This window comes from Oryctolagus cuniculus, chromosome 7, assembly GCF_051225735.1.
Source record: "Oryctolagus cuniculus isolate XC-2025 breed Fujian yellow rabbit chromosome 7, ASM5122573v1, whole genome shotgun sequence".
Taxonomy (NCBI): domain Eukaryota; kingdom Metazoa; phylum Chordata; class Mammalia; order Lagomorpha; family Leporidae; genus Oryctolagus; species Oryctolagus cuniculus.
The window spans coordinates 149,708,148-149,726,258 of record NC_142873.1 but is presented as its reverse complement, the minus strand read 5'-3'; the positions used below and the strand labels follow the sequence as shown (position 1 = coordinate 149,726,258).

General features: G+C 53.5%; 1 protein-coding gene across 1 annotated transcript; it reads left to right on the top strand.

Annotated features, from left to right (window-relative positions):
* Positions 1-1,603: 1,603 nt before the first annotated feature.
* On the top strand, positions 1,604-8,006 carry LOC100338830 (chymotrypsin-like elastase family member 3B). The gene is made up of 8 exons (XM_070077018.2): positions 1,604-1,661; positions 2,902-2,984; positions 4,408-4,505; positions 4,635-4,760; positions 6,122-6,258; positions 6,435-6,577; positions 7,135-7,287; positions 7,925-8,006. The coding sequence occupies exons 1-8, from the start codon at positions 1,622-1,624 to the stop codon at positions 7,940-7,942; spliced, it is 798 nt and encodes a 265-aa protein (XP_069933119.1). The 5' UTR covers positions 1,604-1,621; the 3' UTR covers positions 7,943-8,006.
* Positions 8,007-18,111: the final 10,105 nt, after the last annotated feature.

Below are 18,111 nucleotides of genomic sequence, written 5' to 3'. Positions count from 1 at the left end.
AGGTTATGGGACCAACTGAAATTCTAGCATCCAATATCCAAGTGCCGTTATCAGTCTGGGCTGTTCCACATCCAATCCATCAGCCTGTTTATTTGCTTGGGATTACTGTGGATGATATCCCAGGGGCTGGGGCCCCTGCCCAGGAGACCTAGATGGACTTCTTGGCTCCTGCCTTTGTCATGGGCCAGTCCCAGAAAATGAAGCCATTTTTGGGGTGACCCAGCACATGGAAGAATTCTCTCTCTGTCACTCTGCCTTTCAAATAAACAAAATAAATGTTTCTTAAAAGATCAATTAATTTATTTGAAAGGTAGAGTGGGAAAGAGAGAGAGAGATCTTCCATCTTCTGATTCACTCCCAAATGGCTGCAACAACCAGGATTAGACGAGCTTGAAGTCCGGAGCCAGGAACTCCTTCCAGGTCTCCCGCATGTGTGCAAGGCCCCAACTCTTGGGCCATCCTCAGCTGCCTTCCCAGACGTATTCGCAGAACTGGACTGGAAGCAGAGAAGCTAGGCCTCAAGCCACGACTCTTATGGGATGCCGGCGTTGCAGGCCGTAACTTAAATTCTGCGGCACAGCACTGGCCCCAAATAAAACTTTAACAAAATTTTATTTTCATTTTATTTGAAAAGCAAATAGAGAAGGAGCTGTTGCACTGACTGGTTCATTCCCCAAATGCCGGCTACAGCTGGGACGGAGCCAGAACCAAAGCCCGAGCCAGGGACGCAGTAGCAGTCTGTGGGTGGCAGGGACCCAAGTCCTCGAGCCCTCGTCTGCTGGCTGCTAAGGTGTGCGCTAGCAGGAAGCTGGGTCAGGAGCAGAGTTGGGGCCCACACACAGGCACTCTTGTTTGGAGCAGGGTTGTTGCAAGTGGCACCTTTACTATGCCAAGCACCTGCCCCTCCCATAGCTGGCTTTGCCTCTCCTTTACGACTCAATCAAATCCTGAACCCCCTGCCCCAAGGGCGCTTTCCCTCGCCTCCCCTCTGAATGACCACCCACTCCCACCTGGGCTCCCACACTTCCTCTGCTCCACAGCCTTGCCCTTGGGGTGCCCACAGCCTTTGCAGATCAGGGTTGATCTGAGGTTGTCTCCCCCGCGGCACTCGGCCTGCAGAAGGAGGAGGACGGCGCTGTGTCAGCCGCAGCCCCCGAGCAGGGCCTGCTCTGCGTACAGCAGGTGCTCAACCAGATCTCGTCCTTGAGGTGGACACGAATACCGACCCCGGGTTAGGGTTGGAAAACTGAGCCGCAAAGAAGAGAAGCCAGGTGCCAAGGTCTCAGAGCTGGGAGGTGGCACGGGCAGGGTGGGAATCCAGGTTGAGGGGTTCCAGCGCCCGTGTTCCTTCCCGTAAGAGGTGGCTTGTTCTGACGCCAACTTTGCAATCTGGTGGCTGATTGATAACAGGGCACCAGGTGTCACCTGTGGAGTCACTTCATTCAGGGGACCCTAGGTCTTTCTGTTGACTCTCAACTCCTCCATCTGCAGGGGGTGGGGGGCTGTGACCTTGGACATGGGAGAGACCTGGTGTACCACCACCTGTGCTGGGAAGGGGGCCCTGCTTGTCCTATATTAGAGCCCAAGCTCGGTGTCTCCTCCTGTTATCGCTAAGCTCACGATGCTCCGGCTGCTGAGTTCCCTCCTGCTGGTGGCCCTTGGTAAGAACCCAGCCCGCGTCTGTGCCCTGTGCTGCCTGGGCCAGGAGCCCTGAGATCTGCTCCCCACCCTGGCCCCGTGGTCCCAGCCCCTGCTCCACAGGAGGGGTCTCAGCTCACACCTGGGGCACAGCAGTGGGGGCTTTAGCTTGGTGCTGGGAGGAGGGGGAGGGGAAGCAGGGGATGGAGCAGCTCAGGAGGACTGGGAGCAGCACCCAGGGCTGGGCGGGCGTCCCTGGTGGGGGCAGTGAACACAGCCGGGTGGTGAAGAGTCGGGCTCTGTGCTCAGACTGCGTGGGGTGGGATTCCCACTCCCTGCTGGACGCTCCAGTTCTCTAATTCCCCACTCACACACCCCCCACCCGCCCCATGGCCTGTGGCACAGCCTTTCCTGGTCTCTCTGCTGCATGACATTGGAGCTCAGGGCCACCTCCTCCGAGCAGCCTCCCTGACTGGCAGTCATGGTACAGACGTTTACTGAGTGTTGACTGTGCCAGCCAGAATGCTAAGACTTTGTCTGCTATGATCTCTTGTAATTTTCATTCCAGCTCCATGTGGTCAGTACTATTGTCCCCATAATACAGATGTGCAAACTGACCTTCAGAGAAGTAAAGTAGCTCATCCCAGAACGAGGGGCCATGCTGTGCTTTGAACCCAGGAAGTTTTATTTCAAAGCCTACACTGTTTTTAAAAATTTACATATGTATTTTATTTCAGAGGTGGAGAGAGCCAGATAGACAGATTGACAGATCTCTCCCATCCTCTGGTTCACTCTGCAAATGCCTGGCTCTGGCCAGCAGCCAGTGGGTGGCAGGGACCCGAGTCCTTAGGCTGTCACTGCTGCCTGCTGGGGTGTCAAGAGCAGGGAGCTGGAATTGGAAACAGAGCCAAACTCAAACCCAGGCACTTCGAAACGGGACCTGGGTGTTTCGTGGGGTTCATAACCACAGCACCAAATGCCCTCGCCAAAGCCTGCACTCTGGGGACAGCAGCCATCACCTTGACGAGGCTCATTGTCACCAGGCACTGTTAGTGACAGCCTCCTGAGTGCTCCCACTGGCGAGGCTGCGGGTTTTCTCCATCCCGGGACCCCTGCCGCGGTGCCAGTGCTCTCTGCTCGTGGGCGCCCCCTGAAGGCGCAGAGAGGGAGCGGCCGACACAGGCTCACCGGCAGCTTTGTGGCACAGCGCTTTCCCGCTGGGGACCCTGGGTGGCTGATGCCCCTCCTCTCTCTCCTCTCCAGCCTCGGGCTCTGGCCAACCTTGCCCCACCTCCAGCCGCGTGGTCAACGGTGAGGACGCGGTCCCCTACAGCTGGCCCTGGCAGGTGAGAGCGGCGCCAGCGGCTCTGATTCCCGCTGGATGCCGGGTTCTGACCCCGCGGCCCCCTTCCTGTCCCCACCGCAGCTGCCCAGGGCCAGGAGCCCTGGAACTGCCTGCTTCCCACGGAGGTTTTTTCTACTACCCTCACTGGGCTGCTTGCAAATTAAAAGCAGGATCTAGGGCTAGGGGAAGGCTTCACTGAGCTGCAGTGAGAGAGGAAGCCAGGCACTGCGTCAGGGAGGCATAGTCTGGGCAGTGATTTCCAGAGCCTTGGGTCACAGGACAGGGCCCTGAGGTCGGGAGCAGCAGGGAGTGAGGAGTCTCACCAGGGCCAAGGAGGCAGCACCAAGGGTGAGGGCGAAGGCGAGGGCGAGGGGGGCGGGGCCGGGGCCGGGGGCGGGGCCAGGGGGCCAGGGCGAGAGCCAGGGTGAAGCTAGCTGTGCTGGGCAGATAGAAATACAGAACGTTTCCAATTTTAAATTTTTTATTTATATGAAAATCCTAGGTAAACAGAGAGAGGAAGAGACACGGAGATCATCCTTCCTCTGTTCACTCCCCAAACGGCCGCAATGGCCAGGGCAGGGCCAGCAGATGCGAGGAGTCAGGAGTTTCTCCTGGATCTCCTATGTGGGTGCCGGGGCCCAAGCTCTTGGGATCAGAAGTGGAGCAGCCGGGACAGAAGCCAACGCCCATATGGGATGCTGGTGTGGCAGGGCAGCTGAACCCACAACAGCACAGCACAGACCCAGAGAGAGAACAGTTCCAGAACCTTCTGTGGGCAGGGTCAGCAGGCGTGTTCTGTGAGGGGGCAGAGAGCAGGTGCTGCAGTCTTGTGGGCCACGTGGTTTCTCCAGCAGGGACTCAGCCCCGCCATCGCAGCAGGAAAGCAGCCAGAGACCGCCCGTGTGTGTGCGAGCGGCCTGTGTGCGTGAATGCTTACGTCCAGCACAGACCATGGGCGCACTGGGCCGGGGGCCATAGCTGTCACCCTTGGTCTCCAGGGAGATCGGGAAACCCGGCATGTGCAGGAAAACCTGAATGTGAAGGGAGGAGAGGACTCGGGGGAGTGGAGCTTCAGGGGACCCGAGAGGCCTGCAGGGCTGGGGTGCAGAATGGGGGGTCTGAGAGGTCAGAGGGTCTTGGGGGCTCTCAGGGGACAGAAGGTTTGGGGAAGCCCTAGAGAGCAGAGAACGTTGGAGTCTCCAGGAGAACAAGGGCCTGGGGTGGGGGACTGCGCAGCCACAGTGACCCCAGTGGAGAAGTGACAGGGCCACCATGAGCAGTGGTGCAGGTCACACACTGCACATTTCAGAGCCAGCTCCTGTTTCCTGTGTGAATGGCACCCTCTTGATCGTGCAGGTCACAACCTACAGAGCTCACTCGCTGTGAGTCTGGCCCTCTCAGCGTGTTTCTTTCTGGGTCTGCAGGCCATGGTGCTGTTTGAGGAGGACGGGGCCCTGTACTTCATCTGTGGCGGGACCCTCATCGACCCTGACTGGGTTATGACTGCCGGCCACTGCTTCCCGTGAGTTCCCCTGCTGCCCCCTGCCCTGCCCTGGTCCCTGTCCCTGTGGGGGACCCAGGCAGCCTGGGCCACTTGCTGGCTATGGGAAGTGGGCGTCAGGCCCAGACTGACCTCCCCTCCCCCTGGCAGCTACACCGGGACCTACTGGGTGCTGCTGGGTGAGCACGACATTACTGTCTCCGAGGGACCTGAGCAGTTCATCCCCGGGGAGAAGATCATCGTGCACCCAGACTATGATGACGACGCGTCCAAGGGGTGAGTGAGCTCCCAGCTGGGGCCTGCTCGTCCCTCTGTGACCCCCCAGCTGCATCTGGGGTGCTCCTAGGGACAACTGGGTGGGGTGGGCAGCCTGGGCCCAGCCCCCACACACTGAGACCCTCAGCACCACCTCCCTCCCAGCAGAGGGGACACCAGGGCCAGGGAGAGGCAGGAAGCCCCCCACGGCTGCTGGGCTCCGTGGCTCTGCAGCCCAGGACCCCTCAGGCACCACCCCAAGTCCAAGGTTTTCTGTGGTCAGCAGAGGTCCATCCGACACAGCTGAGTTCCTGGCCCTGGGGATGAAGGAGGAGCACTGGGTGGAGAGTCAGGCCCCGGCAGTCACTCCCTGAGTGGCCTGGGCGTCACGGCCCTGTCTGGGCCTCAGTTTCCCCTTGGTCAGAGGGTGACCTGCAGCAGGGCTTCCTGGTGGTGGTGACGGGCGGGGAGGCCCCGCTCAGCCTCACCTGTGTGCTCACCTGTGTGTCCGCAAGGCTCAGCCTTTTCCGTGAGAGGAGCACAGGAGGGGGCGGAACCCTGGGAACCACAGTGCAGGAGGGAGGGGCCACTGTGATGGAGACCCCGGCCCGTCCTGGCGGGGCTCCTGGGGCCTAGGGAGACCAGGGAGACCCAGGCGAAATGTCCCGAGTGACAGCAGCAGAGCCGTGGTGCCCAAGGTGTGGTCTGAGGGGCAGCGGCACCAGCATTCCCTGGACCCTGTTAGAATGTCAGACCTCGGGCCTCAGAGAGAACATGGCCTCAGAAAGCCTGGAGTGCACTACAGAATTCTGTGTGATTTCAAGATTTTTATACTAATTTATTTTTATTTACTGAAAAGCAGGGAGGGGGAGAAGAGGGAGAGAGAGAGAATCTTGCATCTACTGGTACCTCCCCAGTGCCAGCAACAGTTAGGGCTGAGCCACGCAAACAGGAGGTGGGAACTCTGCCAGTCGCCCACGTGGCGGCTGAACTCCAAGCACCTGACCACTACCTGCTAACCCAGGGTGCGCGTGGGCAGGAGGCTGGAATGGAGCCGAGCCTGGATGGGAACCCAGGCACTGTGCGTGGGTGCAGCCGCTTAAGCCCTGTGCTGAGTGCCGCCCCACACTGTGCTCATGGCCCCCCAGGGCGTCCTGATGCAGCCAGTGTGAGGGGCACAGGTGGACACAGGACAACTATGAAGGCCAAGGGCTGGCGGGGCCAGGGGGCCGGGGCTGGGAAGTCTGCTCTGCCCTGAGAGTGGATTTTGGGGACAGTGGAGCCGTAGGGGAACCCCAGATGTGAACCCCAGGAGCAAAAGGCAAAGCAGGGACCTGGTGCAGTCAGAGCGCCAGGCTCTGCGTGACTCTTCCCTCCCACAGCAATGACATCGCCCTCATCAAGCTGTTACACAGCGCAGAGGTGACAGAGGAAGTCCAGCCCGCCTGCCTTGCCCCCCGTGACTACCTCCTGCCCCACGGGACGGAATGCTACATCACCGGCTGGGGCACCACCTCCAGTACGTGCTGACTGGGACAGGGGCAGAGAGGCAGGGCCTGGGGGCACAAAGGACCAAGGGTGGTGGAATGGAGGGAGGGATGTCCCCACCTGGCCAGGAGGGCTGTGTGTATCCGATGTCCCACCTCTCAGCGTAGCACTGCCCCAGCCCCCACTCATTGCTCTCTGTCCCCACAGCTGGAGGGTCAACCCCAAACATTCTACAGCAGGGGCTGCTGCCTGTGGTGGACTACGAACACTGCTCCAAGCCAGATTGGTGGGGCTCCACTGTGAAAGAGATCCATGTGTGTGCCGGTGGCGACGAAGTCGCTGGCTGTAATGTGAGTCAGCCCACACCTGTCCCAGCCCTGGGGCCCCTCTACCATCTCTGTGGAGGTGGGAGAAGGGTCTTTCCCGCTGCCTCCTGGTACCAACAGGACATGGGGGAATTCAGTGCCATGCAGACAGCCCTGACCCTGGACCCGGCCCCAGGCTCACCTGACCTGGGGCAGCCACCGTCCCTCCTGGTGCTAAGGCGGCCCCAGCAGCACAGCAGGGGGGCACTGGCCCAGGACCTCCCAAGTCACCCACGCTGTGTTCTGAAGGGACCCTGAGTCCCTGTTTTAGAGGCGCGCGTGAGCATCACATCCATGAGTGACTGCGCCACAGGCAGTGGGAGCCGGCGTCTCCCGGGGCTTCCTCTCTGCAGGTGTGGGGCTGAGGTCAGCTCTATCCCAGCTCATCCCCAGCAGCTCCTGTGGGACAGACCCTGCTCCCAGCACAGAGGAGCCCCTGAGGCTCAGAGGTCAACACTGAGGGTGTGATTGCAGTCCCTAAGTTCAGGATCCATTCCTGACCCTCAGACGCAGCTCAGCCCTGTCCCCTCTGACTGCTGCAGGGTGACTCCGGGGGACCCCTCAACTGCCCCACAGAAGATAGCTCCTGGCAGGTGCACGGCTTGGCCAGTTTCGTCTCCTCCCGAGGCTGTGACACCCTCCAGAAGCCCACGGTGTTCACCCGAGTGTCGGCCTTCATTCCCTGGATCGAGGAGGTGAGGACAGGGCAGCCTGAGGGCTGCAGGGCGGGGGCTGTCCTGAGAGGGGCTGGGGCACAGGGAGGAGGGGCACATCCTGGGAGGGGCTGCAGGGGTCCTGGGAGGGCAGGGGGGAGGGGCCTTGGGGAAATTGCAGAGGGCAGGGGGATGAGCTCTGCTCTGCGTGGCCCCAGGAATTCGCAGGCTCTGGGTGGAGTTTGCACCTCCTGACTCAGGAGGGCTTCTCAGGGGTGTGCTCTGGTCAGGTCCTTACTTGTCACAGAGCACAGAGGGCCACGGCGCCCCCTGCTGGGGGAGACGGGAAATGAGCCATAATGGTGAAGGCTGGGAGAGCCAGGGGAAGCTGAGCCCCTTGGTGTCATCTGGGGACAGCTGTTCAGAGAGGGTCGGTGTTGTCCATGGTGACCGCAGTGAGCACCGTATAGACTGGGTAGATGAGCACCAGGACTGGGCTGGGGCCTTGGTTATGGTTGAATCAGGACCCCACAGGCTGAGTGCTGGGATCACCACTCCCATTAGAGAGGGCAAGTCACTCCCCCAGGGCCACACGGAGCGTGAGTGGGGGCTGGGAACTGCCCCAGTTCCACGGACTCCACAACCTGTCATCCTCACTCCACTGTTCTGTCTTTTCCAGACCATTGCAAACAACTAGGACCAAGGCCTGGCTGCCCATGCTGACCCCACGTCCTGTGTAAAGAATAAAGAGCTCTCTCAAGTCCCGAGTGGATCTGTGTCTGTCAGTGACTTCCCCTTTCCGGGTCCTAAACCTGAGAGCTGATTTGTGGACGAGACCAGAGCCCCCTCTCCTGGGAGGACCAGGACCACACGAGGCCCTGGGAGAAGAAGGAGTCATGATATTGGGAGACTGACCCTCTTGGTGTGCCTGGGGCCAGGGGTTCTCAGACCCAGGACTTCCAGTGTGGAAACCGAGGCAGTCCCAGGACACAGGGCCGCGTGGGTCACCCCAGGAAAGAGCCCCACTAAGCAGTGGCTTCTCCACGCAGGAGAGAGACAGTCAGACCTGCGAGCACCTGAGCCTGTGCCCTCTCGGGAGGCTCGCGGTGGAGAGGAAACCAGGGGTTTCTGCCTCCGCTGTCTGGCAGGAGGAGGAGGGCTTGGTCATTCATTCATTTGGTATCATTCATTCCTGGTTTCCAAGCACGGCTGAAGCGGGGGGGGGGGGGGCAGGCGGATGCTCCTCTGAAGTGTGTGCTCATTAAAGAGAAGCGGGAGAGTCGGAGGCATCCACGAAGCTCTGGCTTGAGTCTGCTGTGCAGGAGGAGCAACTCCGACACAGCCCAGCGCCTGAGGCTTCGCTCCTCTGGACCTCCGCAGCCGGAGGCTTGGCCCAGCTGGTCCCGGAGGGGTCCCTGCACTGTGGGCGTGTTCCCTTGTTCCCTGTTTACAACAAGGTCCCAGAGGGATCCCTGCATGGTGGGTGTGTTCCCTTGTTCCCTGTTTACAACAAGGTCTGGTAGGGATCCCTGCATGGTGGGTGTGTTCCCTGTTCCGGTCCTCTAAAACGACACTCCCTGTTTCTTCTCTCTGCACAGCAGAGCTCATTCTGACCCCAGGACCACTTGCAAGCTCCGGCCTGTGGGCAGCCCTGCACGCGTCCCGGTACTGCGTGTGGTCTCCCCGCCCTCCAGCCAGGGCTGTCCTCAGGTGTCCCACTCCCCTGTGGACAACCAGCCCTGAGCCTACAGGTTTTACTGTGCTTTGTGCCTGCATGGAAAAGCCCCTGCTTTCCTGGGGCTCTGCCCTGGGTGACCTACTTGTCGCAGAAGCAGAATTGAGGAGTTGATTAGGGCAGTGTACCTGCGGCTTCCGCACCTGGAGGGGTAGGCGTTCCAGGCATAGCCGCAGCAAGGCCTTCTTCACAGAGCCTGGCCGAAGACGGAGGCTTTAAATCACCATCAAGTGCTGAGGAGCGGGGGGCTGGCGTCTGCTAACAGCCGCCCTGTGTTGTTCTCTGGGAAGAGCCCATGGGGCCACTTGCTGATCGGGCTGACCGTCAGCCAGGCTTGCTGACGCCTCAGCGTCATGGCCGTGTGGACCCTGTCTCTAACGGACCAGACAGAAAATGACCAGGTGTAGCCCCAAGTCTCTTAACTGCAGGTGTGTTCTGAGAGATGGCACCAGTGAGGCCCGTGGGTGGCTTTTATCAGTTACAACGTGAAAAGAAGGGGAGGGAACGTGAATGTACTGTGGGGGGAGTGCGCCGTGGGTTGAGTTGCTGCCTGCAGTGCCGACACCAAAAAGACTGACCCCTCCCCGGCTGTCCCTGGGCTTTTGCTGGTGTCTGGGCCGGGCACGGCTTCCAGTTCCCAGTGAGCGCCCGGGGGTGCCATTCCTCTCCTGGATTCTCCCGAGGCGCTGAGCACCGTGCCCCAGCCCTCCTCCCACCTCCTGTGTACCTGCCCGCCCACGTGCTCCAGCGCTGGCCCTGTGGCCGAGTGAGGACTGAACCAGATTTATTATTGACTTATTTGAAAGAGTGGCAAGCAAATAAGATAATGACAGGTTACAACCGTTCTGTCGAGGAAACACACAGGCGAACATCAGAGGGTGTGATGGGCGGGTGGGGAGCTGTTATTTTGGATCTTTTGGTGAGAGGAGCACTTTCTGAGGAGATGAGATCTGCAGGGTGAGAGACCAACAGCTCTAAGAGCAAGGGCAGGCAGGCCCGGTGCTGTGGCGCAGTAGGCTATGACTCTGCCTACAGTGCTGGAATCGCGTATGAGCACCAGTTCAAGTCCCGCTGCTCCACTTCCAATCCAGCTCTCTGCTATGATCTGAGAAAGCAGTAGAAGATGGCCCAAGTCCGTGGGCCCCTGCACCCATGTGGGAGACCTAGAAGAAGCTCCTGGCTCCTGGCTCCTGATCAGCACAGCTCTGGCCGTTGCAGCCATCTGGGGAGTGAACCAGTGGATGGAAGACCTCTCTCTTTCTCTGCCTTTGCCTCTGCCTCTCTGTAACTCTTCTTTGCAAATAAATAAACAAATCTTTAAAAAAGCAAGGGGGAAAGAGTGTGAGAGTACTTCCAAAAATTAATGGAAAGTAGAATTAATTTTAAGTTTATATTGGTACAAAAATTTTGAAATCCATGCATTGTTTTTATAACACATTCCTTTGGCCATTTTGAAGCCCCCTCATATATACAATTTGAATTTTTGCAGCAAAATAAAATTTTCCTTTAATTCCACGTTCCATGAACTTTTGACATTTCCAAGCGTTGTGGGCAGAGGACCTGAAGGCAAGACAGAGTCAGGCATGGCTGAGGTTATAGGGAGACGCGTAGCTGCAGCCTGGGAGTGACGGGGAGAAGACAGGAGAGAGGCGATGGGACAGCTAGCCGGCTCTTGCCGGGGACTGGTCTCAGTCCGTCCTGTGGAAACAAAACACCAGGACTGGTGCCTCATCACCAACAAAGCTACTCCTTACAGTTCTTCGGGCTCGGACGTCCGAGAGCAAGGCACTGGCAGGTTTCATGTGTCATCGGTGCCTTCCCACTGCGTCCTCAGTGCCGGGGGCGAGGGGGCTCTTAGGATCCGCACTGCTGGGGCCTGACCCAGGTCAGCCCTCGTGTCCTACCCACCTTCCCAAAGTCCTGCTTCTGGGCTGAGATTTCTATATATGTATTTAGGGGAACAGTGTTGCTCAGACATGGCAGGAGACCATATCGTTGGCTGGTGATTGGTAGTTAGAAGAGCAAGGGAAGTTGACTCAGAAGGCGAGATTGGGGTAGGAAATCAGAGCAGAAATAGGGTCGTGGGGAAGGCCGGGCCTCCAGGGTTCAGGGCGAGTGTGTGGATAAAGATCCAGATTTTGCGCAGATACAGGTGTTTATGTTCCTAGGGCCCTTCATAAGTAAATTCCTACAGGCCCCATCTCCTGAAAACATACGGCGCATTCTTAGGTCTTCAATCTCTGAGACACGAGACCGTGAAAGGAGCCAAGCAGCTCTCCCCACAGAAGCTGGGTGCCTGTGAATGCAGTCCCTACGATGTGCGCCTGTGGGAAAAACTTGGAGCAGCTCACCAAACAACGAAATGCTGTTACTTTTTTTTTACCACTAAATAAAGGATTTTCTTTCCTTTAAAAACCACACATGTTTAGAAGAAGCATCAAGCAATTTTGGATAATTTGCACACTGTGAGTGATTAGTAGGTGACTGGACAGGTAAAATACGATGCATGGACCCGGCTGAGCAACGTCAGTCCTATTTACCCCACAGTGTCCTAACCTCCGAGAGCTGTGGTAAACCGAGACTTGAGACTTGGGATAAGCCAGATGCTCTTTTTTTTTTTTTATTTGACAGATAGAGTTAGACAGTGAGAGAGAGAGAGACAGAGACAAAGGTCTTCCTTCCCTTGGTTCACCCCCAAAATGGCCACTATGGCTGGCACTGTGCCAATCCGAAGCCAGGAGCCAGGTGCTTCTTCCTGGTCTCCCAGGTGCGTGCAGGGCACCAAGCACTTGGGCCATCTTCTACTGCTTTCCCAGGCCATAGCAGAGAGCTGGACTGGAAGAGGAGTAACCAGGACTAGAACCTGACGGCCAGATGGGATGCTGGCACTGCAGGCGGAGGATTAACCAAATGAGTAACGGTGCCAGCCCCGATATCTTAAGAGAAAAGTCTTAGCCTACTACACCCTGCAAAGCTCTCATTTATGACAAAGGTGAAATAAAGACCTACCATAACAAAGGAAATTGAAAGAATTTGTCACCACCCTTCTGGCCCTGCAGAAGATGCTTAAGGATGTGCATCACACAGAAACACAGAAACATGGTCATCACTATGAAAGAAGGTACAGGAAGAAAATCTCCCAGTAAAAGTACAAAGGAAATCCAAAGTGAAAAATAGGAATATTTTTGGGAAAATGGCAGGGCAAAGTCATTACTTGTCAATAGTCACCTTGAATGTAAATGACCTCAACTCTCCAGTGAAAAGACAAAGACTGGCTGAGTGGATTAAAAGGCAAAATATGTCTATTTGCTGCCTAAAAGAAACACATCTCACCAACAAAGATGCATGCAGACCGAAAGTGAAAGGATGGAAAAAGATAGTCCATGCTACCAGAAACCAAAAGAGAGCTGGTGCAGTGAAGAGGCCAAGGCAACTTGGCTGTCTGACAAGGGCACAACAGGAGGTCTGTCTCTGCAGGGTGTGAGAACCACAAGCTGCGGTCCTCCTGGTGGGTTTAGATTTATTGATAGAAAAAAGTTGGAGTTTCCTGGGGATCTCACTGATGATCACTATATTCTTGGAAATCTCTGAGGAATGACCTCTGCACAAAATGACCTCATGGATGGCTGAGCTGTTGGATGGACTGGAGCCCCCTGGAGTAACCCAACCCCTTCTGAGGCTCCAGTTCCTGCAATAAAAGCCTAGAGGGGACTCCACACTGTGGGGTATGTGGTAAGCAGTGAGACCTGATTTAGGGATGGGAGGGTCCTTGGGGAAGGTCTCAGTCTCCCGCTATAATCCACCTGCGAGGATGTCTTATTACAGACTACTGACTTGTAAATGAGAGTTAACAATTTAAGTGGCTGAGAGAAATACAAACAGTGGTAAATACCTTAGTTTGTGTGGCCTGGTGGAAAGAACATAAAGTAATTACCAAAATCAGGGAGCAAGTCTTAGATGATCTACTAGAGCTAAATAGTAATGAAGGGTTATGGGAAGGACATTTGTAATGAATGGGTTTGTTTGTGCAGGGTGTTAATGGTTACTAGTATAGTTAATCTAAAAGGTAAATGTTCTAATCTTCATAATCAATTGTTATAAGTAGATATTCTGATTCTTTGCAAATAACCATTATTTTTGTCATCGAATATTGTATAATTTAGCATCACTTTGAGTCTCTATTCTATTCTATATCAAATATCAAGTAAATATTTAAAATCAATGAAAATTTTTTTTGACAGGCAGAGTGGACAGTGAGAGAGAGAGACAGAGAGAAAGGTCTTACTTTTGCCATTGGTTCACCCTCCAATGGCCACCGCGGCCGGCATGCTGCGGCTGGCACACCGCTCTGATCCAATGGCAGGAGCCAGGTGCTTCTCCTGGTCTCCCATGGGGTGCAGGGCCCAAGCACTTGGGCCATCCTCCACTGTACTTCCTGGCCACAGCAGAAAGCTGGCCTGTAAGAGCGGCAACCGGGACAGAATCTGGTGCCCTGACCAGGACTAGAACCCAGTGTGCTGGTGCCGCAAGGCGGAGGATTAGCCTAGTGAGCCGCAGCGCCAGCCTAAAATCAAAGAAATTGTTACACAGCTATGGAAATCAGGATTAGGGAGGTGTTACCCATCATATGAGGTCAATGGTTTAAAGTGGATGGGAAACAGACTTTGTTATCATAAGGAAGAATCATTCACTCTTGTAAGGATCACTAATGAGTAGACATTTGCAGAATTTATGAGAACAGCAAAGAATGTGTAAAATGAACAGCGGCTGTAACTTAGGGTATAAAAATGAAGTCTGGTGTCTCACATCAGAGCCAGCAGCCTTGCTGTGAGCGTGTCTCTCATTCCTCCCCACACTGACACCTCCCACACCTTCAGGAACCCCTGGACCTTCTCGTGCTGACTCCGGCAGTGCAGCCAACCTAATATCAGACAAAATAGATTTTAACACAAAAACTGTTAAAAGAGACAAAGAAGGGCACTATGTAATGAATAAGGGATCAATTCAACAGGAAGACGTAACTATTATAAATGTAAATGTACCTATTAAAGGGCACCTGGTCATTTAAAAGAAAAGTAAAGAGAGACATACGTGTAAAGGAAGACATAGACTCCCACGCAATAGTAATGGGGGACTTCAAATACCCCACTTTCAGCAATGGGCAGATCAACCAGACAGAAACTCAGCAAGGAAACAGCAGAGTTAATCGACACTACAGACCAAATGGACCTAACACATATCTACAGAACTTATACTCCTACAGGTACAGAGCACACATTCTTCTCTGCAGTGCATGGAACTTTTTTTAGGACTGACCACAAACTAGGCCATAAAGCAAGTCTCAGCAATCTCAAAAAAAATGAGATCGTACCACACATCTTCTCAGAACACAATGCAGTGAGGCTGGAATCAGCAACTCAGGAATCTCTGGAGCATACGCAAACACATGGAGCCTGAACTACATGCTCCGGAATGAACACTGGGTCACAGAAGAAATCAAAAGAGAAATCAAAAGATTTCTGGAAACAAATGAAGACCACAGCACAACATATCAAAACGTATGGGATACAGCAAAAGCAGTGTTAAGAGGAAAGTTTATAGAAATTGTACCTACATTCAGAAATTGGAAAGGCACCAAATAAATGAGATTTCAATGCATCTCAAGGATCTAGAAAAACAACAGCAAACAAAACCTAAAACTGGTAGGAGAAAAGAAATAATTAAAATTAGAGAAGAAATCAACAAAATTGATTCACGAAACATACAAAATATCAGCAAAATGAAGAGTTGGTTTTTTGAAAAAAAAAAAAAAAACTGACACACCATTGGCCCAACTAACCAGAAAAAGGAGAGAGAAGACCCAAATCAATAAAATTAGAGAAAATACAGGAAATGTAACAACAGATGTAACAGAAATAAAAAGAATCATCAGAAATTACTACAAGAGCTGTATGCTAACAAACTGGAAACCTAGCAGAAATAAATAGATTACTGACACACACAACCTACCTAAATTGAGCTATGAAGGCATAGAAAACCTAAACAGATCATAACCAAGACAAAATTGAATCAAGATTGAATTGGCAAACTCTAGCTATTGTGATGAGTTCAGCCTTCTGAGTTGAAGTTCCTTGGCAATGCCTGAGCTGCTGTTACCGGGGTAAGATCTACGATGGCATTATCTGCCTTCCTGACTCCTTCCTTCACGTAACTACTGCCATCAGCAAGCCACCCAACATCTGGGTTCTCTAGAGATCCGTCTCTCAGGTCAGGTGTACTGAATACACTTTTTCTATGGTTTCCACAGAGTGAGTTAGCTCTTCAGTGCCCTCTGGTGGCAAAAGAGTAACTGGGTTAGGACTTGGCACACCTTGAGTTATTTCAGTCTAAAAATAGTAGTTATTAACAATATATAATATTATTATATATTATAATAATATATTATTATATATTATGTTTATTATAATTATATGTTATTATATATTATTACATATTATAATATATAATATTAGCTATATTTTATATATTGTATATATAATATATCTATAAACAATAGTAGTTATTAACTCAATAACAATAGTTATGGAGTCTAACAATAGTGCCTGATATTTTGTGAGACAGCCTCCTGTTAGCTATTGATGTCCTTTAATTAATAAATAAATCTTTAAAAAGAAAGAAAGCAAAAAAGAGGGCATTGCTGAGGCCGAAACCACTTGAGCTCCGTTAAGTACATGGTGGTTTCTGAACCGTGTGTTGTCAAGGCAGAAACCACATAAACTCCACTACCTACACTGTGGTTTTTGAATGAATTTTTCTCCTGCTGGCTCCTCCAATATGTTGCGAGCTAGGCTGGGCCTAAATTTCTATCCATGCTCTTGCCTTTGATGCAGAGAGGGATTCTGAGAACAGGCACAAACACGACGTGTGATGGGACTGTTCATTTACAAAGTGGAGAGAATGCACAAGCACGTGTGGGCTCTGTTTAGCGAGAGTGGACGGGGAAGGGCCAAGAGGGATTTTACTCCCTGCTCGCTCTGGGTCCACGAGAGAGCGAGCTTCTGCTCTACCTGGCTTCTTAGGAGCTAGGAAATGGAAGTGTTGGTACCACCCCCAGGTTCCGGGTAAGGGGACGTACTTCCTGGGGAAGGGGTCATCCGATGGACAGGAAGCTGAATGTGGTGACATGGAGCAGGCAATGTGTGGCTTCCAGCTTGTGAGCTTAAGCTATCGATCTGACTTAGCCCGTATCAGTTTGGGCCCCAGAGCCTGTGATATGTTGAGAGGCTGGGGGCACCTCCCAGTCCTACAGGACTGTGTATGCACTTCGTCCACTTTTTTTCTGCCTTTTCCCCTCACCTAAAGCAGTATGTCTTCCTAGTATTCAGACATCTCTGAACCCCAAGGATTCTTTCTTCTGCATCTCAAACCCCAAATCTAGAACGGGGATACAGAGTCCCTCCCCAGCCTCTGTCTCTGCAAGGCCTCCAGGGTTCTTGGGGGTCTAGGAGGCTTTCAGAGCAATCAGGAGTCTCCCATTTCCCGATAAGGAAAGCAGGTTTGTCCAAAGATCCTGGGCTCTCAGGGCCCAGCAGGAATTAGGCTAGACCAGCTGGTTTTCGGCTCATGAGGGGGACTCGGGGAAGCTTTCTGACTCACCTCCAGCCAAGGCCTCGCCCCAGAAACCTCACATCTGGAAAGCACCACCGTGTGCAGAGACTCTGACGTCCTGGCTGCCAGGGCCTTGGCACCCACTGTCTCATTCAACCCTCACGGCACACCTAACAGGCAGTATTTCACCTGCCGCTGAGGCTCAGAGAGCGCAAGAGACTTGCCCCGCCAGCGGGCCAGAACTGAAACCTTGCCTTCTGACCCAGAGTCGATATAAGTAATAATTGAAGAAGCATGTGCTGCTTCCCCACCCTCAGCTCCAGCGCAGCTGCCTCTCCCTCCCTAGCAGTGCTCCCCCACACCTGCAGCCTCCGAGCTCCCTGGCTCCTGGCCAACCCAGCTGCCAATCACATGATGTCTAGCATGCTTTGCCCCTCCCATTCTCATTGGTCACTTGAATGTCCCTCCCCCCCCACCAGGGGACATGGTCTTACCATTGTCCTCCAGCCCTGCTGGTCCATACCCCAGGCACAAAGAGTTCAAAATGATCTCATTTCTCTGGATTCCCACAGAGTGGAAAGAACAAATCCCTGCTGCTTAGACCTTAGGATGCTGGCCCATTAGCCATCGGCTGCTCATTAGCCCCTTCCTCGCCCCTACTCTTGCCCTGAAACAGTGGGAAGAAGGTCCTCTTTTCCCCTCAGCAACATGGCTCTTGAAACCTCAGTGGGCCCGGTTCTCCGGCGCACCGCCTATTGATGCCGCCACTCCTGCCCGCGCAGTTGCTCTGCACGGCTCCGACCTGTAGACTCCCGCCCATGGCCCCTGGTCAGCCCTCAGATTCTGGCATGGAATTTCCTGTTTACCCTTCTTACGCCTCTCTCCTTTAATAAAGTCCTCACGTTCCTGTGTGTTTCTCTCACTTTTTTTTTTTTAAGAAAACATTTATTTAATAAATATAATTTTCGAGAGTACAAGTTTTGCATTATAGTGGTTTTTCCCCCCATAACCTCCCTCCCACCCACAAACTATCCCAAATCCTACTACCTCTCCCATCCCATTCTTCATTAAGATTCATTTTTAATTATCTTTATATACAGAAGATCAACTTAGTATATACTATGTAAAGATTTCAACAGATTGCACCCACACAGACATACAAAGTATAGGGTACTGTTTGAATACTAGTTTTACCATTAATTCGCATAGTACAAACATTAAGGACAGAGATCCTCCATGGGGAGAACATGCACAGTGACTCCTGTTGTTGATTTAACAATTGACACTCTTAATTATGACATCAGTAATCAGCCGAGGCTCTTGTCATGAGCTGCCAAGGCTATGGAAGCCTCTTGAGTTCACAAACTCTGACCTTATTTAGACAAGGCCATAATCAAAGTGGACGTTCTCTCCTCCCTTCAGAGAAAGGTACCTCCTCCTTTGATGGCCTGTTCTTTCCACTGGGATCTCACTCACAGAGATCTTTCATTTAGGTCATTTTTTGCCAGTGTCTTGGCTTTCCA

Bases quoted from the DNA above. Each gene is read 5' to 3' on its own strand.
- LOC100338830 (XM_070077018.2), top strand. From the start codon at position 1,622: ATGCTCCGGCTGCTGAGTTCCCTCCTGCTGGTGGCCCTTG. The intron at 1,662-2,901 runs GTAAGAACCCAG...TCTCCTCTCCAG, and splicing joins CCTCCTGCTGGTGGCCCTTG to CCTCGGGCTCTGGCCAACCT. The intron at 6,259-6,434 runs GTACGTGCTGAC...CTGTCCCCACAG, and splicing joins CGGCTGGGGCACCACCTCCA to CTGGAGGGTCAACCCCAAAC.